This window comes from Rousettus aegyptiacus, unplaced genomic scaffold (assembly GCF_014176215.1).
Source record: "Rousettus aegyptiacus isolate mRouAeg1 unplaced genomic scaffold, mRouAeg1.p scaffold_m13_p_14, whole genome shotgun sequence".
NCBI classification, from domain to species: Eukaryota; Metazoa; Chordata; class Mammalia; order Chiroptera; family Pteropodidae; genus Rousettus; species Rousettus aegyptiacus.
Window position 1 is genome coordinate 50,381,570 of NW_023416289.1, and position 26,039 is coordinate 50,407,608.

General features: G+C 45.5%; 1 protein-coding gene across 2 annotated transcripts; it reads left to right on the forward strand.

Annotated features, from left to right (window-relative positions):
* BNC1 (basonuclin 1) lies at positions 1–26,039 on the forward strand. Of its 2 annotated transcripts, none has more exons than XM_036231876.1 (5): positions 1–186; positions 14,591–14,690; positions 15,716–15,951; positions 17,910–19,771; positions 23,948–26,039. In XM_036231876.1, exons 1-5 carry the CDS (start codon positions 142–144, stop codon positions 24,630–24,632), a joined length of 2,928 nt encoding a protein of 975 aa, XP_036087769.1. In that variant the 5' UTR covers positions 1–141; the 3' UTR covers positions 24,633–26,039. The 2 variants fall into 2 exon arrangements, with proteins under 2 accessions (XP_036087769.1, XP_036087770.1); XM_036231877.1 differs by lacking the exon at positions 1–186 and adding an exon at positions 2,468–2,523.

Below are 26,039 nucleotides of genomic sequence, written 5' to 3' on the forward strand. Positions count from 1 at the left end.
AAGGCTAAAGCACAGAGGCAAACAGCGAGGACTATGAGAGCAGTGTGGCACTGGGCAACTGAGGAAGCTGAGGCCCAAAGAAGAGCGAAAACATGCCCAGATCCCATTACTGACCAGTAGGAGAAAAGAATCGTGTTCTGGATGGTCTTTGGCCGGCTGGGACGACATTGTTTTCTACACGCAGAGGTGGGTTCTCTTTCACAGCTTCTGCTTACATGTTTCTGAGAAGTGGCAAAGACGCCCATCAGATCTGGGAATAAATGAGAGGACTGACTTCAGAAGTCACACTGTGATATCGAGTACCTGATTCTAAATGAACCTGCGGAAGATTAATTAGTAATTTACATCTAGATCTATTGAGTCCCTATATGTGGGTCAAAATTATAATATATAAATGAGGAAATGTGGCTATTGACCCCCGTGGAGTGAGTTAGGTGAGGCAGCCTGTTTTCCAATTATGTATTACCAAAATTTTCCTTGTATTTGTTACTAGGAATAGAGTTAGACAGGTTATCTTCATGTTTGCTGATAGCAGAAAGTTTTACTAAAAGCAATATAATCCAGTTGCAACAAACACAAAGATACTGACCGAAATCTTCGAGAGGACAGATGACAGGAAATTTACATGGGCCACTGCCTGGGCCTTAAGACATTTTGGTGTATGTATAATGAGCATATATGATCATTCAGTAGCCCTGCTTCCAAGGACTCTTCTGGTAAGGAACTTAAGTTAATACAAGAATCAGTTTTATGTGCAGCAGAAAGAAAGGGAGGAGAGTTTGCAGAACGAGCTGTCTTATTTAGCTCTAACGATCTGGCCAGAAACAGGGTTTCATACCTAGTTTTAAAGATGAGGACAGTGAGGCCAAGAAAGCTGACCTCCTCAGCCAATTCCCAATCACTGGGAACCAGCTACACCGGTGTTATTCTGACTCTAAAACCTGAGCATTGTCTGCTACAACTCGTAGCAAAGAAGCCACTAAAATGAATGGTCGTGACCAAAGAAGTTAAGAAAAGGACACGACACAGCTAGGCTAGAGGATGCAATAAGCACAAGAGAAAGCAGATACAAGTGTTTGGGGGAGTGAGGGCATGGTCAGAAGAGGGCAAAGGCACATGGGGTGGAGAGCTGGTTGTGAGTCAGGGAAGGCTTCAAGGAAGCAGTGCCATTTAGAAAGGCCTTGAAGGATGCACTGTGTTACAACAGGCAGAGGAAAGAGGAGCAGCGAAGCCGGGTTTGACACCAGAAAAAAATGGAAGAGGAGGAGTTTAGGCTTGGAATTCACAAAGAAAGCTTCATCATCAAGGTAGCCATGTGAAGAAAGAGTCTTCCAACACCTGTAAGGCAGGGCGAAGGCAATCCCTAGGCAACCCCTGGACCCCATGAAGCCCACCCAGATACCCACACTCTTCCACATGCATACTCTTCTCTCCCTTCCCTCCTCTTCCCTCAGAGACCTGCGCCTTTCAGAAGCACCTACTGCCTGCCTGATCGCAACTCACTTCTTTCTCCCTTTCATCTCCCATCTTTGCCACAACCTCAGATTGTAGGAGCCTTGCATTCCCTGTTGAAGGGTCTCCACCAGCAGCAAGGTGGGAGGAGGCAGCAGGCACCCCCAAGTCCAGCCTTCAGAGAGAATCCCTTTGGGCAACTGCAAAGGGAACAAAAGGCCCCACCATCCTGAGGTTGCGTGTCTGCCCCGCCCCGGGTCCCGCTTGGCCAGCTGCAGGCCATCTCCGGCAGCTCAGCTCGCAGGGGTCAAGGATGCTCCTGAGCTCGGGCCCCGGAAGCCGCTTCTCCGGGCAGGCCCTCCCCAGGCGCTCAAGGGGGCCCAGCCCGTTTGGTGTTTGGGGGACATTTCCTTTCCTTTCATTATCCTTGGCACCCAATCACAGAGGTAAAAAAAAAAAAATCTGGTCCCATTTACAAGCGAAGCCAGTGAGGCTCAGAGAGCACAGCCCCTCGTCCTGGGGACGCAGGACGCTGCTGGGGCTGTAACTCATGCAACCTCCGCAGGGAAGGGGGCGACCCCCGCCCCGGGAACGCATCCCCACAGCGCTGCCGGTGGCGCGCGTGGCGAGGCGGGACCCCGAGGGCGCCCCGGCGGAGGCGGGCGGCGGAATCGCCCGCGACTTCAGAGCGCTCGGCCTCCCGGGAGAGGCAGACACGGGCACGTCCGCGTGTCGCCGACAAGTGCCTTCAAGCCCGGCGGGGGGCGGACTCCTGCGCGCGGCCCCGGCCGGGGCTCGGCGGGCTGCGCGGACCCGAGGCCGCGGCGCGGCCGGCCCGGGGCGGGGCGGGGGCGGGACGGGGCGCCCCCCCCCTCAGCGGGGCGCAGGGGGCGGGCGCGCGGGCACACGCGGTGCGCGGCTGCCGGGCGCCCAGGGAGCCGCCCACTGCGCCGCGTCGCCCCGACGGCGGGAGCTTGAATGCGGCGGCGCCCGCCGAGCCGGGGCGGACGCGGCCGGGGACGGGGACACGCGCCGGGCGCCGGGCCCCGCGGCGGCCGCAGGATGGCCGAGGTAAGCGAGACGCCCGCGCGCGCGGCCGCTCCGACCCGGTCCCGCCGCCGCCGCCGCCGTCGGAGCCGCGCCGCTGGGGCCACCCCGCGAGGCCACCCGCGCGGCGGCGCGGCCCGGGGCGCGTCTCTCCGGTTCGGGGGACCCCCCCTGGCCCCCCGCGGCCCGGGACGGCGCCGCGCGTCGCAAGTGCGGGTCGGGCGGCGCGCCGCAGCCAGCCTCGCGTGCTCTGCGGCGCTGTCGCGCGGCGCTCGCGTCCCGGCGCCGCCGCATTCACCTCAGAGTTACCTCAGCCCGCGGCCCCCGGTTCCACCCGGCCGCTGCGGCCGCGTCCTGGTGCGTGCGGAGACCCGGGCGCGCGGCGGCGGCCGTCGGGACGCGGGCTGCGGGGCCGGGGCTCCGGGGCTCCGCGCGGGGGACACAGCTCTGCGTCCGGCTGCAGAGCAAGGTGCGGCGGCGGCGACCGCGCCGGGCACGGCTTATAAGCGCGGCGCTGCCCGGCGTGCGCTCCAGGCGGGGGCAGCGCGGCGCCCGGCGCGCCTCGGGCCGGCCGGACGGGGGGCGGGGGCCCTCGGAACCGCCGGGCGTACGCGGGTCCTTAGGCCAGGGCCACCTGCAGTGGCAGCGGGGACGCGGGCGGCCGGGCCGTGCCCGCAGGCGCGCTCGAGGGGCGCCGCGTCGGTTCCCTGTGGCCGCGTGTCCCCACCGTCCCCGGGCCCCCCAGGCCCCCGCCGGGCTTGGCCTGAGCCGCTCAGGATTTGTCAGCCAGATGTGACAAGATCGCGCAGAGGCGAGGGAAGGAGGAGATCTGATATTAATCAGTGCATAGCTCGGAGCCAGACTTTCTCGAATGCGGTGTAGGAACATGTTCTTCTCATTTAAGGCATCTCTTTGTGGCCGCGCGGCCGCCACCGGCCTGACTTTGACAGTTCAATGGAATGCCAGCGAACAGCCCTAATTGTAGGAGTTGAAACTGTGTGTGTTGCGTGGGGGGCGGCGGTGGTGGTGGTGTGTGGCGGGGTGGGGATCAGACACTCTCAGGTTCAGTAACGTCCCTGGGTTTTATGGCCGCGCTCACCACAGCCCTCTGAAGACAGGGCATTTAAATCGGGCCAGATGCCTGGTGGCAGCCAGGCCTCTGCTGTTAACACTTAAGGGGCCTAAAGGAGGCCCCACTGGTGTCCTGGGAATCCCTGTCAGAGGAGGGTGTGTGTGTGTGTGTAAGCATGTGTTACTACAGCTTTCTCCGCAGAGCAGATCTAGCAACAGTTTTTTACGAATTGATTTCTTCTCGTTAAAGCGACCAAGATTCCGCCTTGACTGAAAAGTGAATTGAAAAACAGCATTTGGCAGTTGTTTTTTTTTTTTCTTCTGGTGTCCTTTCATTCCTTGTTTGTTTTAATTTGCTATTGGATTTCTTGGGATCTTTTCAAAAGATTTCTTGAATTTCAAAAGATTTATTAGTTTGCAGATACATGTATATGTGTTAAAGTTTTGGTTCTGTCTTCTCAATTATTCCTTCCCAAATACGTTGATATGTATTAATAAAACATCATTAAAATGGGATATGTCAAAGGAAAATTTATGTACATCATGTAAAAGAACATTACTGCAGGTGTTATAAATTGTCCTGGATTTGACTTTTTGCTTTAAATAGGTGTGAAAAGATGGTCACCACTTTTGCTATGATGAATTTTGATAAATAATTTTATCCTTTTCTGGCATACCTAAAAGAATAAGATGTTAAGTCATCATTCGAGTTCCCATTTAATAAGTTTGTCACTTTAATTTTACGAAGATAGCATTATTGTTTCAACTCAATTGTCGGTCGAACATGTTCCTGTTATACATACCGAGAAAAGGTGGTGAAATTTTCACTTCACACAAGAGCTGCTCATACTGTAGGAACTCGTAATGATGTTCAGACATCTGTGTAATTTACTTTGGCATATCATCTGCATCCATAGATTCTTCAGAACAGAAAAGGACTTAGCGCTATGGAGCTTGAAGTGGGTATTTGGCCATTGCTATCTACTAGGACATGAAACAATGATCTCTTTGCTCTGGTCATAATTCACATTAAAGTATTAACCATCATGAAGTAATTGCAGTGGAAGCGTAAGGTTTGCATAGAGGGTTATTTCTTTTTCTTACATCTGTCCCGTTCAGCAGTTATACGTGCATCCCAGGCCCGTGCCCACTTTTTATGCCTCAGTCATCAGCATGGAAAGAAGGGTGGTACAACCTATTAGGTGATAAAAAGCCATATAGATTTCCCTGTGGGATAAACAGTAATTGTCTATTAAGCATATACATGTCATTTATGAATGCTCAAAGACAACTATAAATGGGAAAAACAGTTTAAAAGTTCAGTTTGCCAATAAAATTAAACTGCAGGATATGGGGCAAAAGGCAGAAAGAAGTGTCTTTTGTATATGATTTTAGAAGTTATTTTGACAGTGGCCATTAAGGAGTTGTCTCAAAGGTTCCACAAGGCAAATTACTTGCAGGAGGAGCATGCTTTACCCCAGGGTGAATTTTCACCTCTACAGATGTCATTTAGAGTGAGTTACTTTTGGCAGAATCAGGCCTGTTTAAAAAGAGCTAGAAATACCATAGCTAAAGTGAAAACTCGATGCTGAGCCACTCATCTTTGTGGTATCATAAGATCAAGATTTAGGGAGTCAATAAAATTTTTAAATCACCTTATTCCAAGTATTCTACCACAGATTTTTAAATTTTATTTATTTAGATACTCTATTTTTTCATGAGTTCTGCACAGAAGGGGCATCTGGAAAGGTTTGTTGTTGTTTTTTTTTTTTTTCTTTTAAATCGGTTTCCACCTGAAAACCTTATTTCCTCTTATCTTGTCACTCTTTGAAGCCCTTTTTTCTAATTCTGGAAATTCCAAGATTCCTGTGTGGCCCCATTTCTCTACCAAGACACATGTCTTTTTATCCGAAAAGGGTGAGTCTAAACAGAGAGCAGACCTGCTTCGCCAGGGTCCAATCTGGGGCATTCTCAAACTTCATGTAGTTAAAAGCAAACGGGCTCTCGCTGTTACCATCCACACATGGACTCGTTATTAGAAACCAACCCGACATATCACAGGAGGACTCCGACTTAAGATTGTGGGGTGGGGGTTAAGGTTGTGGGGTGGAGGGGATGATAATTTAACTCAGCTAATGTGAGAGAAAAGAGAGATGGAAAATGAAATGTTATGAAGGCCCAGTTCTAAGTTGCCAATGTGGAGGGGAATGATTGTCTCAGGTAAAATCTAATTTAGGCTAACTTTTTTTTATGTGATTCTATTAGTTTTTCTTCTCTTACAGATGATTTGTGTGATCCTTTCATGTACTCTAACAAACATCAGAATTATTTTCCAGTTCTACACCAGCTTCTAGAAGCATTGGCTTTGTTCTGTAGCCCTCCGATTGTTTCTTGGATTACTCATTTTTAAGATAGAATTTTTATATGGACAACTCTAATGTTTCATGATAGACCACACTAAATTTTAAGATAGTGATCAGAATGGCATGGTTAACTGTCTGATCTTTTCTTTTTGAAAACTTTATTTTGAAAACCTAGGGGATTTTTTACACTTAGTTTTTAAAATCTACTTCTCATTAAATCCCTAAAAGAAATGCTTGCAAAATTTTCCTTAGAAATGTTCACAGTTTCATTATTATTTTGCATCAGCAGCAATAGTGAAGTTGCATTGCTTGTGTAACTGGCTACCTTAGTTAAAATTATCCTAAAGTGTAAATGTCTTTTTTTTTTGGTTTTGGTTTTCCTCTAGGCTGACTGCTGTGTTAAGAAGTTCTGTACATGTGCAGATAATGTCTTTCTGTTTTTTGTTAACAAAGGTTTCTAAATATTACCACTGAGGTTTCCCAAACTTAGTTTATAAAGGGGGAAAACTATATTTGTATCATTTATATTTTTCTATAGTTTTGTTGTTGTCAGTTTTTTTAAACGAAATAATTTGGTTTGGTGTCTAAGATAATATTTGCATATTTTTCTACTTTTTGTATTTTTTTTGTTTTTAGAACTAATACTTTTAAGAAAAAAAAAGCACAGGTGTTAAATTATTTTGGTGCAGAGTTTATACTTTGATTTATAGAGATCAAAGAACAGTATTTTCCCCATCACTCTCTTTGAACTAAGCAGCAAGAGAACACTACAAGTATGTCACGCATGCTTTCTACTCACAGGTAGATTTGGCCCGACATCTGTCCCCTGGGTTCTTCCTCCCACCTGCCCCTACTCAGCCAGACCCTTTTCCATGTTTTCATTATTCTTTGACTGGTCCCTCTTATCATCCCTGTACTTACAGTGAGAAACCAGCCTGTCAGTTCTCCTTCAATGTCATCTTAAATTGCAAATGCTGCCTACCTGGTTTCTGAGGCTTCCCAAGTCGTTTTTCAACCATACTCATGGCAAACGGTGTCTCCCTATTGTTCAGAACCCTGACGGCTTCACAAACTCAACAAAGAGACTCCCATCCTATGTCGCCTGTCTAGGTCAGCTCTCACTGCCTGTGACAAATCTGCTCTGTGGCCCAGCCTCCTGGGCTTGACACACATATGCGAGTTGAGCCTTTTTATGCCTAGGACTGTGGTATTTCCTGCACGCACTGATGCCTCATGCCTGCTGCCTCCTGGAAGAAGCCTCCCCTGGCCTTTCTCCATAACATTGTTCTCTCCCTCTCTCTGTTTGCTACCTCACTCAAAACGAAAATGCTGGGGAGAGGGCGACCTTCGATTGATCTTATTTTTTTCGCTTTTTATCATAGAGAATTTAAAACAAACTTAGAATACTTTAACAAACCTTAATTCTCTGTGCTTGGGGATTCAACAGTGTTCAACTGTGGGTCGACCCCATGGATCTGTTATTCTCTGCCCATTCCCCCACCATCACCAACACTGGATTACATTGAAACAAATCCTGGGCATCATATAATATCATTCATAAACATTTTAAAATGTAGCTCTAAAAAAAAAAATGTTCTATAAGGCAAAACAATATACCATATAGTGCCTAAAAAGTTAACAATAACTCTTTAATGTCATTACATTTCCAGTATTCAAATTTCCTTGATTGTCTTCTAAATTTTGTATTACCATTGGTTTATTCAAATTAGGATCCAAGTAAAGGCCATATTTTATCTTTCTTAATCCACTTTTCTCCTTGCAATTTATGTTGGAAAAAAAAAAAAAAAACGAGTCGTTTTGTGCTGTAGAGTGGCCATCATGTTCTTGTTCCAAGAAAAGAGGAAGGAGGAAAGGCAGAGAAGTCCATCAGCTGAGTAACCTCCCGTTTTTAAAGAGCCTTCTGTAAAGCAGAAACAAGGTCTGCTTGTCTACCATTGGCCAGTACTTCATCACCCGGCCACCAAAGGAGACATGAAAATTAGGGTTCTTTTACCAAGGCAGATAGGCTAAAGGATATCGGGTGGGCATCTATAATTAGTAAGCTTGGTGCAGCTCTCTCATTGATTTATTCATTCTTCTCTCAAATACCAGTCGAAGGCTTACCAAGTGTCAGGCCCTGGGCCAGCTGCTAGCTGCTGGTTTGGAGTTTCAGTTGTTTTGTTGTCTCTTTCAGGAATGATTCATTGTGGAGCAACTTTTATGGAGGTTTCTATCATAGGTATTGTTAGCTCCGTGCATGCGGTCAGACCACCAGAGCCCAGGACCCAAGAACCTACTTGTTGTTGGCCTGGCAGTAACAACAGTCTCACTGTGCTAATTGGTCTTTTCAACTCTCCATCTGTATATTCTCATTAATATGCCTCATAGGCCTCTGAGGTATGCAGGAGCAGATATCCAGCCCATTTTATAGTCAGAGGCTCCAGGTCCTGGAGCTGAAGGTTATATGGCTGAACGGGAAGTAAGACATAAGTTGCCTGAAGCCGATGGTAGATTTTACTACCTCACTGTCAAAGATGCTCAGTGTGCTTAAGAGAAGGAGCTCAGGCTCCTTAGCTCCTTATCCAGAGGTGTCATTTTAATAGGCATATCATATTAATTTCATACCTTTTTCAAAAGCTCGTTGTTAGAACAAAATCCGTACTCCTTGGATTGCCTCACAAGATTCCATGCAGAGTGGTCTCTGTCATTTCTCAAGCCCCATTTTCTGCCGTTAATCTTTCTGACTCCACTCCAGCTCTCCTGGCCCCTTTCCTGGGCCCTGAACACTCCAGCCTCTTGTGTTTTGAGGCCTTTGCACTTGCTGTGCCGCCTGCATCAAATGCTCCCTCTGCCTCCAGTTCTTCACTGGCTCCTTGCCATCTCTTGGGACTCAGTTCAAATGTCACCTCCTCAAAAGCCTCTGATGACCCTGCAGAAAAGGCACTTACCCCTACCCCTCCATGCCAGTAAAATTGCTAGCAAAGCTTTCTGCTTAGTTCTGTCATAGCACTTGCCTTATTCTGCAAAGATATTGTTTGTTTACTTGTTTATTTCCTTTCCTGTCTAGAACACAAGCTCCCGGAGGGCAGGAACCTCTTTAGACTTGTTCAGCACTTTAACCCCCAGAGTTTAGAATGTTTGGCTCATAAATACTCAGTAAATATTTATTCAGTGAATGAAGTTTCTTTACCATGTAGAACTTTAATGTCCTTATCTGCAGAATGTGGATGATAATGCCTAACTCTCAAAGTTGCTGTAGGGATTAAATGAACCCAGAAATGTAGGTGCGGTTGGCACCAAATACTGATATTTCAAGATATAATCTAGCTCCACTATCCATATTTGAGACCACCCTCATAGTCTGTAAGTTCCTCAGTTTCCTCTTCTGTGAAATGGGCATAGTCATAAAACCTGCCTCCCGGGTGGGTGTAAAAAATGAGGTAATACATGGGTGCTGCTTATTGCAGTGCTTCCCAAATAATAAATGCTCAGTAAAGCTCACCAGCTATGTGGCCTTGGACAAATTACAACTCTTTGAGGCATTTAAGATTTCCTGAGAATAATTCCCTTCTCACAGGGATGTAGTGAGGATCAAACGAGATCACCTGTTAAGTACAAATGCCACCACGTGGAAAGACAGACTGGAAGAGCAGCTAGCCTCACCACTGGTCTCAGAACTGTCCAGTAGAACTTTCTATGATAATGGAAATGTTCTCATCACCACTGTTCAGTACAGTAGGCACTAGCCACATGTGACCGCTGAGTACTTGAAATGTGGCTAGCATGACCAAAGAACTGAATTTAAGTTTTTTTTGATATTAATTAATTATAATTTAAATAGCCACATTTGGCTGGTGGCTACTGTCTTGGACAGGGCAAACTGAGTTACGTGAACCTGCAAAATTGCCTGACTAGTACACAGTTCAATTTTGTTCCTGAGCCTGATCAAAAATGACTTCCCTCAGAGGGTCAATACCGTGAATCTGGAGACCCCGAAGTTCCTCTATAATTTTTCTCCTCCTTCTTTTCCTTCTAGTCCCCCAAGAGTTTTCCCCCTGAATTTATCTTCAGTGATATGAAAATATTGTATGTACTAGAGATGGAAGCAGGTTGGAAGTAGATAATTTTCATTCTCAAGCTCAGTAATTGCCATCTTATCAAAGCCTGCATTGTCCAGCAGTTGATGTCTGGATATTGACCCCACTGTGTGTCTGGCCTGGCCACTGCTAGGAATTCATGTCAGCAGCTCCTAACAAGAGGCCTGTGGCAGTGTCTCCCTAAGCTAAAGGTAGAGCAGGGTTGTCTGAGAGAGGAAGTGGGACCCTCAAACCTACTTAAAAACTAGATCATAGCTTTCTATCCCAAGACAGCAAATAACTGAGCCATCCATCATATGCGAAGTGTGTCAGTAATTTCTGGGTGAGTGAATGAGCAAATGATGCTTAACAAAAAAATCAAACCAGAATTTTGAATATTGATTTGTAGCACATCAAAGTGACTAATAACAATTCGGAAATAGTCTGATTAAAATGAGTGCACGAAAAGCAATAATCATGTCTTGATGAGTTCAGAATGTTGTAAACATCTGCTTTATGTTTCTGAAGAATGGAACATCTATCAGGATTCCAACGGAAAGGATCTAAGTTTTAAGAGTTTTCCATTTTGGTTTACATGAGTACTTTTCATCCTGTAATTAGAATTTTTTGGTTTGATTTCACTTTAGAAGTTTTCATTTGTCTTTAGATAATGGTGCTATAATTTTACTACATTTTGGAATTCTAAGATGGGTGGAAAAACTCAAGGGCTTAATATTAGAAGTTTTCTTAGACACCGTAATTGGCTTTTTAGTTCATAAATAATTCCTCCGAGATTTATTTCCATAGATGTCTAATGAGCTTTATTAAGCCTTATTCAAATGGGTTCATATAGAACCACATGAATGTTTTTCATAAAGCAGCATTCAGACATTGGAATTATGGATAAAACTGCTTAAAATTCTGTCCCTAAACTAGAGGCTACTAAAACTGAATAATCAGGTTAGGTCAGTGGGTCTCAACTGGGGCCAGTTTTGCCCCCAGAGGCATTTGGCAATGTCTGGAGACATTTTTGTTTTTAACAACTGTGGGGGGGGGGGTGTTACTGTGGCATCAGGTGGGTCAAAGCCATGGAGGCTACTAGATACCTTGCAATGTACAGGACAGCCCTCCACCACAAAGAACTCTGTAATGCTAAAGTGAAGGAACCCTGAGTCCCAGGCCAACAGATGCAGAAAAAATGAATTTCAACCATGGGCTATGAAATGTGCTTGGAATTGTTCCCTGTGTTGTTTTTCTGTGCCAAGCCTCAGGTAGAGTCCCCTGGAGTATCCTGGGGCTTTCCAAGAGAGAGAACCTTTTGCATAGAACCCTTGGGGAGTGGGGGCGGGGTGTACTTGAGAACATCTCTTTCTGTAATTAAAGCAGGTCCTGTGTTCCTCTCAAATGAAACGTGAATTCACTTTGTTTCAACATCCTGTTTTTAAAGAGTGAGTGGCATTTCCAGGGACATCATCCAAAAATAAGAACTTTTCTTCTTTTTAACATTTTCTCTAAAACGGTCATAGGATGTAGGTTGTGAACTATTTCAGAGGCTTAGTAGCGAGTGTGCTGGCAGCTGTTGAGAATACAGGTGATTGGCTCCTAGGTGAGCTGGTGTCCAGAGAGTTGCAAGGGGTTGAGAAGCCAGACAACATAGCAAGTGTGTCACAAACTAATAGCGGTGCCCTTTGAACTTTTTGTCTTGACAATGTGATAAAAATTAAATTATTACTCCTTTTTATCCTCTAACTTCCAGTCGAGATAACTATATAATTCTGTTTAAAGGTATATAGATGTATGTGTTCATGTATTAAACACATTGGTATATGTATATACAAATAGAAACTGTATAACGAAAAAGTAAAAGAATTTCTGACATTAGACCAATGTTTCTCAATCTGTTTTTCATTCCTCCTCCCAGCCCCACATCCAGGGAATCTTTAAACATTTTTTTTCTAATCGTGCCTCCCCCAATAAAATTTTATTCTCATACCATATTCTATATATTTATATATGTATATCTGTGCTTTATACATACAAATAATATTTTTTCACACACTCCCTGCAGGAACAAATATCACCCTTTGAGATGATATCACTCTTGATGGGAATGCATGCATTATTAGAGTGAGTGTTGTGATCATCTGGAGTTCTTTGTATTATAGCAGATGACTTTACAAAGGTCAGAAACCTTTCTCCCTTGTTTTCTGTTTTCTGATAGCCTCCTGAAGGGATTACGTAACACTGTTGCTATCTGCTGCAGGTCTCGGTTGTGAACAGCGCTGTTCCTCTACCTGAAAATCTGTCTAGTTGCTCTGTTCACATTGTAATCCAATATTGTTCATAATAGCCATATTATTGTAAATTTTAACCTGTATTTTAGCAAGGTCACTGATTTTTTAAAGACTTTATTTTTTTGAAACATTTTTAGGAAAGTGCAGAGATTTCCCATGTACCCCATGCCTCTGTGCATGCATACCTTCCCCCAGTATCCTCACCCCTCACCAGAGGGTATATTTGTAACAATGATGAACCTACATGACTGATTATCATCACTGGAGTTCCATATTATACCTTAGAGTTCACTCTTGGTGTTGTATATCCTATGATTTTGGACAAATGTGTAATGACATGTTTCCATCATTATGGTATCATTCAGAGTATTTTCACTGCCAGAAAAATCATCTATATTCTGCCTATTTATCCGGTGTTGGTGAGGATGTGGAAAAATTGGAATCCTTGTATATTGCTGGTGGGCATGTAAAATGGACAGCAGTTTAGCAGTTTCTCAAGAAGTGAAATGTAGAGTTACTATATGATCCAGCAATTCTGTTTCTAGGAATATACCCAAAACCAGTGAAAACATGTTTGTCGTAAACTTGTACACAGGGTTCCTTTTGAGAGTGATAAGAATTAGATTGTGATGATGGTTGCACAGCTGAGTATACCAAAAATCATTGAATTGTATAATTTAAATGGATGAGTTGTGCATATGAATTCTATCTCAATTTAAATCTGTTTTTTTTTTCAAAAGATCTAAACAAAGAATACCAATCTGCGCCTACTGCTACCAATTAGCAGTTAGTCGTCATTCCTACATAGCTGAGGAACCACTGTTCTGTAGCTGAGTAACCACTGTTCTGCTTTCTTCCTCCTCTGTGGAGTAACCTAGTCTTAACATGTAAATAGATTCCGATAACCTCTGGCTTTTAATACTTCCTTCCATTTATGTACTTCTAACTTTAGCATCATGTTTTCAAGGTTCATCCATGTTGTAGCATGTACCAGTACTTCGTTCTTATTGCCCAGTAGTGTCTCATTGTATGGATGTGCCACATCTTGTTCATCCATTCCTCAAGCGAAGGACATTGGGGTTGTTTCTGCTTTGGGGCTGTTATACGTAATGCTGCTATGAACATTCAGGTACAAGTTTTTATGTGGACGTAATGTTTCCAGCTCTCGAGCACAGCCCTAGGAGCGAAATTGCTGGTCACTCTGTTTCTGAAGATCTGACAATCTGTTTTCCAAACAGGCTGCATTATTTTATAGTCCCATCAGCAAATGATTTTTAAGCGAAGACTAGTTATATACTCCCTAAAGCGAGTTTCCCAGGTCTTAGGCCAGATTCTCCCCTTCCTGTCCCCACACAAGGCCACATACTCCCTTAATTGACAGATGGAGGTTTAAATCTATAATCGTAGGGCTTTTTCATCCCCCTCCCCCAAACCCACACACACTCCGCAGGTTCAGGGCCCTCTTGGATCATAGGGATTCTACCCAGCAGCTCTTCCCGGGAACCACCTGTCATAGCTCTTGTGAGAGCTTTTTCGCTTTAATAATAGATTCCATTCTTCAGGCATCTATGCCCTTTTGAGGAATTCCTCTTAAAAATATATGTGAAGCTTTGTTGTTCATACTAGAATTCTGTTTTCTGTTTCAGCTGTATGCTTGCACACCCCACACCCCCCACACCACGCACGGCACTTCGCCATGCACCTGGGCCTCTGTGCAGGGCTCGTCCAGGCTGTGTCTGTCCCCATCAGTCACACAGTCCAATGAGTGGACTTGGGGAACCATCCTCGGTGTAGTCACCCAGTACATGATCTCAAATCTGTTTTGATACTCAGTCCTTGCTGTGTCTTGGGGGTAACACATTCCACATGCAAATTACTCTTAATTCCTGTTTACTTGTCCCAAGGCAGCCTCTGTATATCTTTCAGCATCTTTCAGCATTACTACTCTGGTCAGTTTAGAGATTTGGTGAAAATGTGACTCTTCACCCTTTCTGTGTCCTTCATAACAAGCAAGATATTTCCTTCCAACCCATAGTCTTTTCTTATAAAACGTTCTGGTGTTCGTAGCCCGTTCTCGCACGTGGAATATCCATGCAATGTGTTTACCGTCTCCAGGTGGCGGGTCAGCCACACTTCTTTCCGGGGTCCAGTGTCCGCACCTCGGCCTGGCACAGAGCGGGCACACATTGCTCAATGAATGTTGCCGAGTGGAGGTTTTGTTTTGTAGAAGTGATGTCTGTCCCACACATCACTAACGTGCTGTGCATACCTGTGTTCTCCTTTGCAGGCTATCGGCTGTACTCTGAACTGCAGTTGTCAAAGTTTCAAACCAGGGAAAACAAACCACCGTCAGTGTGAACAGTGCAGACATGGATGGGTGGCCCACGGTAATTTTATTTTTCCCCCTCTCTTGGCTGGTAGTATTCCCTCTAAATAACTCACAGTTATTCAGGAATTGCTGTGACATCTAGGAGTGACCGCTAACATTTGTAAGTTACTACCACGTGCCAGGTGACAGGATAAGAGCTTTATATATGTTAACTCTTTGAATCTTAACTCTGTATAAGTGTCTCATTAGCCTTGTTCTAAAATGTAGACACTGGTGCTTCAGCGTTCTCATTTTGCAATGATAGAGTTGTTCTGTGCTGTCTAATACAGTAGCCTCTAGCCCAGATAAAATAAGAAACGCTCGGTGACAGTTGGATTTCAGGTAAACAATAATTAATTTTTTAGCCTAAGTATATTCCAATGAAGATTTGTATATGGGTATATATAAGTATATCCTACTTATTTGTCAATTATCTGAAATGTATATTCAGATTTAACTGGGCATCCTGTATTTTCATTTGCTAAACTTGCCCCTATACTAGCCACCGGTGGCTACCGAGTAATTGAAAAGTGACTAGTGTGACTGCAGAACTAATTTCTAATTTTATTGAATGTTAATGAATTGAAATCTAAAATTGAATAGCCATATGTGGCTGATGAGTGTCGCATTGGACAGCATAGATTTCGGTGGATTAATTTGCCAAGGCTGACAACTAGGAAGTGGCAAACCAGGGCTCAAACCCAGGTCTGCTGGAATCCCAAGCCTTAGTGCCTCCTGATTTTCCATCTTCTTGATTAGACACCTATCGTCTTCGTTTTTACCCCTTTCTTTACACTTCCCTACTTGTAGCTATTTTATTCCTCAGGGATGTCACAGGAAGGGGGGAAAAGAAGAGTCTCAGGCCAGTGCATTTTATTTTAGAAGTTCCTGTGATAGCTGTTAAAATTATTAATCATTCACATAGTTGTGTTTCTTTCTGTTGGAACAGATAACTGAGAGATTGCACTAGCCTACTTCTTGTGCCGAGTTTCTCTTGAAAATAGAACTCTTTAAAAACAATATGTCTTCCATTTGGTTTTTCAGCTCTGAGTAAGCTGAGGGTCCCACCCATGTGTCCAGCAAGCCAGGTTGAGATTGTCCAGTCCAATGTGGTGTTTGATATTAGCAGCCTCATGCTCTACGGGACCCAGGCCATCCCCGTTCGCCTGAAAATCCTGCTAGACCGACTCTTCAGTGTGCTGAAGCAAGACGAGGTCCTCCAGATCCTCCGTGCCTTGGACTGGACCCTTCAGGATTACATCCGTGGATATGTGCTGCAGGTATAGTGACCACAGCCACTCTTCTCCTAGAGTGCCTTTGCACACCCATGTCCAGGTAACTGAGGTGACCCAGTTGCCCACCAGTGCTACAGCCATTGGGGATTATTCTTGCCTTTAACATTGTTTCTGATGGGTTAGGCCCCACCTTACGTCCTGGGAGAAATCCATTGTTTTCCTCAAGGCATCTGTCTATATTCAGGATGTGGGCACATTGCATAGTCTCTGATTGGGGTTTCCCTCGCCAGCTTTTCCACAGTAAACCATTTGCCCCATCTTGGGTGCTGCCTCCATTTCTTTTATTATCTGCAAACTACCTGTTGACACAGATGCTGTTTGGAGATGGGAAAAGAACTCACCTTATAGAACCACTCAGCAAACAATTGTAATTTCTGTTCTCTAAAGCCGTCCGCCACCCCGCTGCTGTTTTTCCTTCCTAGGACCCATCGTCTTGTGGCATTTCTGTGTTTGTGCTCTTGTTTATTCTCTCTCTCCAGTTCATTTTTGGCCTCCTCACATTTTCTCTTTGTATCTGCATGAAGGAGAGATGAAAGGCATCTCGCTGTGCCTTTCATGCTTTCTCTCCTCTCCTTACTTTGCAGAGTAGTTTTACCTCTCTTTCTAGAACAAGATATGGGGGGTGGGCCTTGTGTTTCATATTCAGAGGTCATTAAGGGATTATCACAAGCTAAGAACATATTTCCTGATCTGAATTCTCTTATTTCTCTGACACATGAAACAGCTACAGCATTTTTTCTTGCCACTACATTAGAAAATGTCAGCTAACTTTGGTAAAAATTTTCAGTGAAATGGGAGACTGAATGAATTTGCAAGACTAACATACATTTCAGTCTTACTCAGGTAGTCACATCATTAAAACAAACACTATTAAGCATTTATTGACCTAGACTCTCTTCCACCTATTTTATTTAGGTAGGTAGATTATTCCCATTTTCCAGTTGAAAAACCAGAGGCTCAGAATGCTTCCAAATATTTCTGAAGTCACTCAACTCATATGTGGCAGACCCTGAATTTGAACCCACTTCTGACTCTAAAGCCCATGATCTTTCTCTGGAAACACATTTGCTCACCTCCAGGGCAGGAACCCCAGCAAACCAGAAACAACCTTTTATGTAGAGTACCATTATGATCTTACATTATGACATAGATCAATATTTAATGATCCTAATAATCTTGCTTTCTAGTGTTAGGATTAAAAATATGGAATCAATTACCTTGAACCTCTAGTGCATGAAAAATTTATGATGTTACGTTCCTCGTCATCTTCAGAACTCTTACATGCACTGTGAAAAATCTCAGTAGGCCATCAAATACATGTTCTGTGATAAAATATTTATCGTAGTTTTGGGAAAAGTTAGGCCTTGCTAGAGTTTGAAAGATCTCCAACACTCCAGTGTAATTACAGCTCTGCTTTGTGAACACGGGCAATAGATCAATACAGGTTCATTTGTCTTCTGATGGAAGTTGCTTGGGAAGATTATTAAAATGCAGTGAATAAACACTCAAGCTATATCTAGGCCTGATTGCTCCATCTATACTCCTTAGATAAAGAAGTTACTGTGGTTCAAAAGACATATTTTAATTTTTGTGGGGAAGATTATTATGCTTAATGCGAGACAACCAATAAGTTTGAAATAAGATGGAAAATAATCACCAAATTTCCCTTAGGCTTGAGTAATATAATTTTACATCTCTCTTTTGGGCCTCTACTTAAATTCGCACAGAATATTTTCTGCACAAAGTTTCTGGCCTAGGAGATCGGCATGAGTTGGGGCTGAACTCATTAACCTTCGTGCTCATCCAGAGCGGGTGTCATTTCCTAATATGCCCAGAGGTGCCCTGTGGTGCTGGAGGAGGTCCTGACCACACGGCTCCTTTCTTAGAGAAAAGGGTAAGGAGTAGTAAATTAATTGCACTTCTCGATTCTGGTTTGGCTTTAGGATGCATCAGGAAAGGTGCTGGACCACTGGAGCATCATGACCAGTGAGGAAGAGGTGGCCACCTTGCAGCAGTTCCTTCGTTTTGGGGAGACCAAGTCCATAGTGGAGCTCATGGCAATTCAAGAGAAAGAAGAGCAGTCCATCATCATCCCGCCGCCCACAGCCAACGTGGACATCAGGGCTTTCATCGAGAGCTGCGGCCACAGGAGTGCCAGCCTGCCCGCCGCTGTGGACAGAGGAAACCCCAGCAGTGTGCACCCCTTCGAGAACCTCATAAACAACATGACCTTCATGCTGCCTTTCCAGTTCTTCAACCCTGTACCTCCTGCACTGATAGGGTCGCTGCCCGAGCAGTATGTGCTGGAGCAGGGGCAGGACCAGAGTCAGGACCCCAAACAGGAAATCCACGGACCCTTCCCCGACGGCAGCTTCTTAACTTCCAACTCCGCACCATTTCAGGTTGAAAAAGAGCGGTGTCTAAACTGTCCAGACGCTGCTGCTAACAAGGAAGACAATGCCCATTTAAGTGACTCCGGCTCATACAGCATTGTGACTCGGCTTGAAAGGACGCAGTTGTCCCCCGAGGCTAAAGTGAAATCTGAGAGGAACAGCCTGGGTGCAAAGAAGGGCCGGGTGTTCTGCACAGCCTGCGAGAAGACCTTCTACGACAAGGGCACCCTCAAGATCCACTACAACGCCGTCCACCTGAAAATCAAGCACAAGTGCACCATCGAAGGCTGTAACATGGTATTCAGCTCGCTGAGGAGCCGGAACCGCCACAGTGCCAACCCCAACCCCCGGCTGCACATGCCAATGAACAGAAACAACCGAGACAAAGACCTGCGAAACAGCCTGAGCCTAGCCGCCTCCGACGGCTACAGGCGCCCGAGGTTCACGGTGAGCTCTCCGGACTGTAGGCCTCTCCCTGGCTACGCCGGTCCCGGGGAGGATTCCAGGGGCCAAGCAGCCTTCCCCGGCGTTGGGCAGAACGGAGTCCTTTTCCCCAACCTAAAGACAGTCCAGCCAGTGCTTCCCTTCTACCGCAGTCCGGCCACCCCTGCTGAGCTAGCAAACACGCCCGGGGTGCTGCCTTCCCTCCCACAGCTGTCCTCCTCGATCCCTGAACATCTGGTTTCAAATGAAATGCCTTTCGATGCCCTTCCCAAGAAGAAATCCCGCAAGTCCAGTATGCCTATCAAAATAGAGAAGGAAGCTGTGGAAATAGCTAATGAGAGGAGGCGTGCCCTCAGCTCCGATGACGACATGGCCCTGCAGGTGCTCAGTGAAGATGAGCCGGAGGACTCCCAGGCAGACAGAGCTCCGGAGGAGCAGCACACGCAGCCAGCACACCCAGGAAAGCCTGTCCCTGAAGGAGAGAGGGCCTGCCACCACCTCCCATCAGTGATTGAGCCCAGTGGAACCATCAGCCGAACCCCTGAGCAGGCCACACACAGCTCAGAGAGGGAGACTGAGCAGAAGCCCACGTTGGCCACAGTTCCAAGGGAGGCTGAGGATGGTGGCTCGGAGCGCCACCTCACGCCTGGGGTGGAGCCCTGTGTTCCTCTTCCCGACTACGTCAGACTGCAGCAGCACCTGCTGGCCGGGGGGCTCTTCAGCGCCTTGTCCAACAGAGGAGTGGCTTTTCCTTGTTTCGAAGATTCTCAGGAACTGGAGCACATGGGTCAGCTCACATTGGCGAGGCAGAAGGAAGAAAGCCGCCCCCAGTGTGACATCTGCAAGAAGACCTTTAAGAACGCTTGCGGTGTGAAAATGCACCATAAGAACATCCATGCCAAACAGACACACGTGTGCACGGTGGAGGGCTGTAAAGCCACCTTCCCTTCCCGCAGGAGCAGGGACAGGTAAGGCACCTGTTGGCAGTCATTTCTTCTCAGGCGGTGGTTCTTAAGCTTTTACCTTTCACGTACATCCACATCAGCAGGGGGACTGTGAGAACGTCCTGAGCCCCACCCTTGGGACTTCTGCTTCCGTGGGTCCCTGGGAGGCTTGAGAGCTCTGCATCTCTGTGCTCGCGGGTGACTTAGATGTTGCCATGCTGGGGGACCCACCTTCGGGAGACACTGTTCTATAGATCCACCCTCCTGGATTTTCAGTTCCAAAACCCAGACTTATTGGGCCACAAGACCTGACCTGAAGTGATGTGAGGCTTTTTGTAATTGTTTTTGAATCTCTTGTTGTGTGGATCTTTTATATATTCCGTACAGAAACATTAATGGATTTATAATGAGGGCATCACCTTGATATTACAGTGTATGCATCATTCTGCTTTTTCTAAAGTCTGAGAAATTCTGAATTCAAACACACATCTGGCCCCAAGGGTTTGGCATAAGGAAATGTGAACTGGTTCTCACGTTAGAGGAGGGAGGAGGGCGCTTTTTAAATTAGCTTCCCCAAACTTGTCTGGTTTTCATTTTCTAACATAAAGCCCATTGAATGAAACGTTTTCTCTGATATGTAGTTAACCAGCTATATTCAAAAGGAAGAATAACTGCTCAATAGGAGGTTTTTAAAATTTTAAGATATCAAAGAGTAAGGGCACTTAGCAGGTTATTTCAGGGGTGCAGGGATGAAAGATGAGAGGTCTGTCGGTGGCGGGGTTTTATGACACACACGGAGTCACACTGTTCGCAGAGTGCCCGGGTATACAGTACATCTCCTCACTCCAGGAACACAGCACTGGCATTACTGTCTTGCTTGTGCTTTTCTTAATGAACTTGAGTCACTTAGCCACTCTTCAGGTCACCTCCCTCCCAGCCTATAAAGGGAGGAGCAAGCCAGCCTCCCAACAGAAGACCCCAGGCAGCCCTCAGGAAAGGATCGGCTCTCTGATGGAACACAATGTGATAAATGCTAATCGCAGTTCACAGATTATTAAAATGATGCATTTGCTCAAACAAGCACAGCTTGAAGCAGTTCGGCACCCTACCACCTTAGTCCAGGATATAAGGCCTGACTTTTTCAGAGGGTGAAAATGCACAGACTCCCACACACCTTCCCGGACAGAGCTCACAAACACACGCGTTGTCTTCAGCAAAAAGGATGGAGCATGGCTGACACTAGTTAAAATTCCCGTTTCCATTGCTGGGATGTTGAACCAGACCACCAGGATACCCTAGTTAGTGACCCCGGCCTTCCCCTTCACCCTCCAAGAGCACTGTCTATTTGTGAACAAGCTGTTACTGCAAGAAGAGAGAGTCGTATCAGTCAAACTTTCCTTGCCATTTATGACACCGATCTGGCCTGGAGTGTCTACTAAATTAGAAGGTATATTGAATTTAAAATACAATTTTATTTTCTATTTCTTTTTTTCTAGTATTTAATATTTTCTTACTTTCTAACCTATTTGTAGATACAAACCTCTTCCCCAGCACAGAAAGACACCTAAGATTCTAAATTTAAACTAATCTGGTAACCTAAGACGTGGCATGCTTTTTACCTAGGATCTGTGATTAAAATGGCACCATTTTAAATAGGACTTTGTGCGTGGGCCAAGGCCCCCCATTTTTCTCGGTCACAGGTGAGCACTACGTTGCTGTCAGAAAAACTATCTTCCTCTCCTCGAGCCAGGACTGCTGCCCACAGCAGAACCCCCGTGTGCTCATTTAGCCAACAGATACTTAAGAACCTTCCATGTTAGGTGCTAGGGATGGCTCCCTGCTCATGAATGCCTGTGTGTGTGTGTGTGTGTGTGTGTGTGTGGTACAGGTCAGTAAACAGGCAATGACAGCTGAACATGGTGGCTGCTCTAGTGGGAACCACATAGGTTGCTGTGGGCACATGGGAGGATGCCTAATGAGACTCTCTGAGAAGTCAGGGAAGGCTTCCTGAAAGAAGGGGAATATTTTGGTCTCACAACCCCTGTACAGGTCCTTAAAATCTGAGGACCCTCGAGAGTTTTTGTCTATTCAGGCGTATAGCTATCAATATCTATCGTATTAGAAATTAAAACTGAAAAAAATGCTTTTCATGTTCCTTAAAATAATGAACCCATTACATGTTAGCATAAATAACATTTTATTAAAAAATAACTATGTGTTTTGAAAATAAAACTTAGCCAAAATCGTGGCTTTGTTTTACATTTTCACAAATCTCTTTCAGCTTAGTAGAAGACCTCTGGATTCTTGTATCAGCTCCTGCTTTCAACCTGTTGTGATGTCAATGTCATGTAGCCTCTGGAAAACTCCATCGTACATTCATGATAGAATGAGTAAACAAGGCAAATAATGTCTTAGTATCCTTATGAAATGAGTTTTAACTTCAGGGCCCCCCTAAAAAGGTCTCGGAGAGCACTAGGGGTGCCCAGACCACACTCCAGTCTCAGCTAATCTAAGTAGTCAGGAACCAGGGGTGACAGGTTGGAGGGGGATGTAGAGGATACAGGGAAGAAATACAGACCTGTGTACTGAGCAAAGCACCAGCAAATTTCTAGAAGCAGAAAGCCTGGCATGAGGTGCATAGGGTTTTCGCAGCTGTGGCCGTCATTGGTTTTAGGGGACATGGCACCTTGGGAAATGCATCTGACCCTCTGAGACTTAAGGAGAAGGTTGGAGGAGCCCACGTGTTAGCTCTTGGTGTCCATGGGATGCCTGAGCGTGGCTCCAAGAGCTTTGGTTTTGTTACGGGAGGGACCTTTCAGTACAAGGCTCCAGCGAATGTGTTTGGCTTTTTTTTTAACCACTTTATGTGTATGGAACCTGTATGTCAACCTAGTGTCTGGGTTTCTGCTGACACATTCCTGCCCCTTCAACCCAGAATGCTGACATAATCATAGGTCAGAGTTGCACTTAAGAGCTGTTTGCAAAGTGGGTGATCTGGGAGTATAATTCTGATTATGCCCAGAAAAAGAATGTGTAAGGAGACAAAAGAGAGAAGTCGAATAGTAAATTTTATACGTTTTGTGAAATAGGATTAAACCTTCTCTCCCTCATATGTCTGGAGATTTAGAAGAGAAAATTTTATCCTTAGTTATTCTAGTGGGGTGTTCTTCCCAGTTTGACCCTGACATGCATTCTGAGCTGTATTAGGGGACTGTTTTCCCTGTTTGGAGTCATTCTTTTGTCCCCTTTAAGATTGTAGCCGTTGGGAAGGACTGTGTTTATTAGTCAGGTTAGCAGGGGACCTCTGAGCAAGGCCAACGTTGATTGACAAGTTACATCCAAATGATATTGTATGAGTCAAAGGCATGTGTCATAATGGATACTCATCATCTGCCCTTCAGGAGTAATCACTGGGTAGAAGATTTGTGGTGTGCTCACAGTGCTGCATTTGCTAAACTCCTGTCTGGTACACACTGAAACGTTGCAAATATGAACTGAAGTTAATATGTGCTCTCCATCCCCACACACATACATACCTATTTCTAGCCAGATTTCCATGCCCTTTTGGGGTGATGTGTGCGCAAATGCTCTAGACCCTACTGCAAGCCATATAGGAAATTTCAAATTTTCTAGTAGCCATATTAAGAAAAGTAAAAAAAAAAAAACAGGTGAAGTAACTTTTATTCAACATGTTTTACTTCATTCAATCTATCCAAAGTATTATCATTTCAGCATATGACACGGCTACAGTTCAGGCACTCAGCTGCCACATATGAGGGGCTATGGTATTGGACAGTGTGGTAGAACTTCCTGGTTTCATTGAAATATAGCCTTCTCTTTTGTTCCTTATCGTTTGTGACCTGTTTTTCCCTGGGATCCCCTGGTTTGATGTCCCAGCTGAAAAGGCCTTGTTGAAGTCGTCTGGCCATTCTCTTGGGATGAGGTCTGGGAAGCTACGTGTCAGTCAGACACGTATTCCCAGTTTCCAGACCGTTGACTGTCCTGGTGGACACTAACTTCTGACAAGCAGTGAACTGCAGTGGGCCAGCGTCCACTAAACACCCTTTGTGTCCCGTGCCCCTTATCACTCCTCCCATGCCATGACATTTTCCTGGTATCCACCTTGTGTCTCTTCTCTGAATGATGACTATTTTAGAACGACAGCCCAACACATTGCTAAACATCTTTTCACTCTTGCAGACACAGTTCAAACATAAACCTCCACCAGAAAGTATTGACCCAAGAAGCATTGGAGGGCAGTGAAGACCACTTCCGTGCAGCTTACCTTCTGAAAGACGTGGCTAAGGAAGCCTATCAGGATGTGGCTTTCACGCAGCAAGCCTCCCACACATCCGTCATCTTCAAGGGAGCCAGTCGGGTGGGCAGCCTGGTTTACCCAATAACCCAAGTCCACGGTGCCAGCCGCGAGAGCTACAACCCTGGTCCGCCAAGTGAAGGCACCATCCTGGACCTGAGCACTACCTCGAGCATCAAGTCAGAGATCAGCAGCCATTCTTCTTGGGACTCAGACAGGGCAAGCGAGGAAGGCACTGTGCTCATGGAGGACAGCGATGGGAACTGTGAAGGTCCGAGCCTTGGACCTGGGGAGGATGAGTACCCCATCTGTGTGCTGATGGAGAAGGCCGACCAGAGCCTCGCCAGCCTGCCTTCTGGGCTGCCCATAACATGCCACCTCTGCCAAAAGACGTACAGCAATAAAGGGACCTTCAGGGCCCACTACAAAACTGTGCACCTCCGCCAGCTGCATAAATGCAAAGTTCCGGGCTGCAACACCATGTTCTCATCCGTTCGCAGCCGAAACAGACACAGCCAGAATCCCAACCTGCACAGAAGCCTGGCCTCTTCTCCAAGTCACCTCCAGTAACAAGATTGGATAAGTGTTTGTCACAATTCAGGAATAAGGTAGTCCAAGGAAACCTTTCTACCTTGTCTAATGCCGTTTGGGACAAGCCAGGCGAAAGGTATTTGAGTTGACTTTCTAGTATTCTGCAGCAGGATGAGCAAAAGACAAGCCTTGTGGGAAGTTGAGACTGGGACAGTCTTTCCTATTGTTTTTCTTAGCCCAAGAGGTTTTTCACTGACATAACGAAAACTTGCAGAAGTGCAGTTTTCCCAGATTTGTTTACACATTCTCTGGAAGAGCCCCAGGTCTGCAGATTGACAGCAGGGGCCCAGGACCTGGGGGCGGCTTGGAGAGAGGCTCACAGGATTAAGGGTCCATTGAGTGTCCTGGGGAAGCAGGCTGTCACCACTGGTGAGGAGCCAGTCCCAAAGATCACATTTTTCAGTTTCTGCTTAATGAGTCTGAAATCCAGACTTCAGTTTGGGAACATGACTTTTTGAGACATTCTCTCCACTTGGAGCGGAAAATTGCTTTTTTTTCCCCCCCTGAAGGTCTCATGTGTTACTCCAGGAGGCTCTCAGAGGAAGCAAGTTGGCCTCTAATAGGAACATGGCTGTTACCAAGGCTGTTAGTTCTTGCTCTGTAACACGTTCAGGAAGCTAAGGGGGAGATAGCTCATGCACTTAAAAATAGTGGTCTTCCATTTAATTTAAAATAATTTCGATAATATTTAATTTGTGTTTATGTTATGTGAGGACTTGGGGTGAGTGCAGACATGTCACAGTGTGACCTCTCGATCTCGTTGGAAAGCAGAATGAGTGACGACCCAGACTTTAAAACCGCTGCCCGTTTTCACCTGGCGAAGCTCAGAATCTGTTTGTTGTGATCCCCCGTGGAATGACGCGGGTGTGGCTCTAGCAGGACCACTTGTATGTTCTCGGCCAAAGCATTTAGAGAATGTGGCTTTGAAGGTTGTGCATTTTCCGTATCACTGGATCCCTCAGTCTTCACCCTTTATAAACGTGTGAGATTAGGGTCAACTTCTGAAGTTACATGGTAGAAAGAAAAGTAGGTCGTTATTACCATACCGTGTGTCTTAATATTTAACTTATTCTGAAATATATTCCACACCGTTATACATGTTCGCTGTCGTCGAAGGGAAGCTTAATCAGTCCTGTGGGATGAGGCCTGCTTCTGAAATTCGGCATTTAAACTACCCTAGAAGGCCATGGTAGGGAAAAAAGTCTTCCAAGTTAACCATCTTTTAAAGTTATGGTTGGTGTAAGTAATGAAAACCATCCTTAAAGAGAATGGGGGGTTATAGGAGATAGTATTCTTCTGGCCTAAAGGTGAAAGGAGCCAGCAACCTGTTATTGATTATTTCAACATTTAAGAAAAATAAATGTGACAACTTAAAATTTGTCTCTA

Coding starts and splice junctions, on each gene's coding strand:
- BNC1 (XM_036231876.1), top strand. CDS start 142: ATGGTCTTTGGCCGGCTGGGACGACATTGTTTTCTACACGCAGAG. Junction 187..14,590: donor ATTGTTTTCTACACGCAGAG/GTGGGTTCTCTT, acceptor TCTCCTTTGCAG/GCTATCGGCTGTACTCTGAA. Junction 15,952..17,909: donor TCCGTGGATATGTGCTGCAG/GTATAGTGACCA, acceptor GTTTGGCTTTAG/GATGCATCAGGAAAGGTGCT.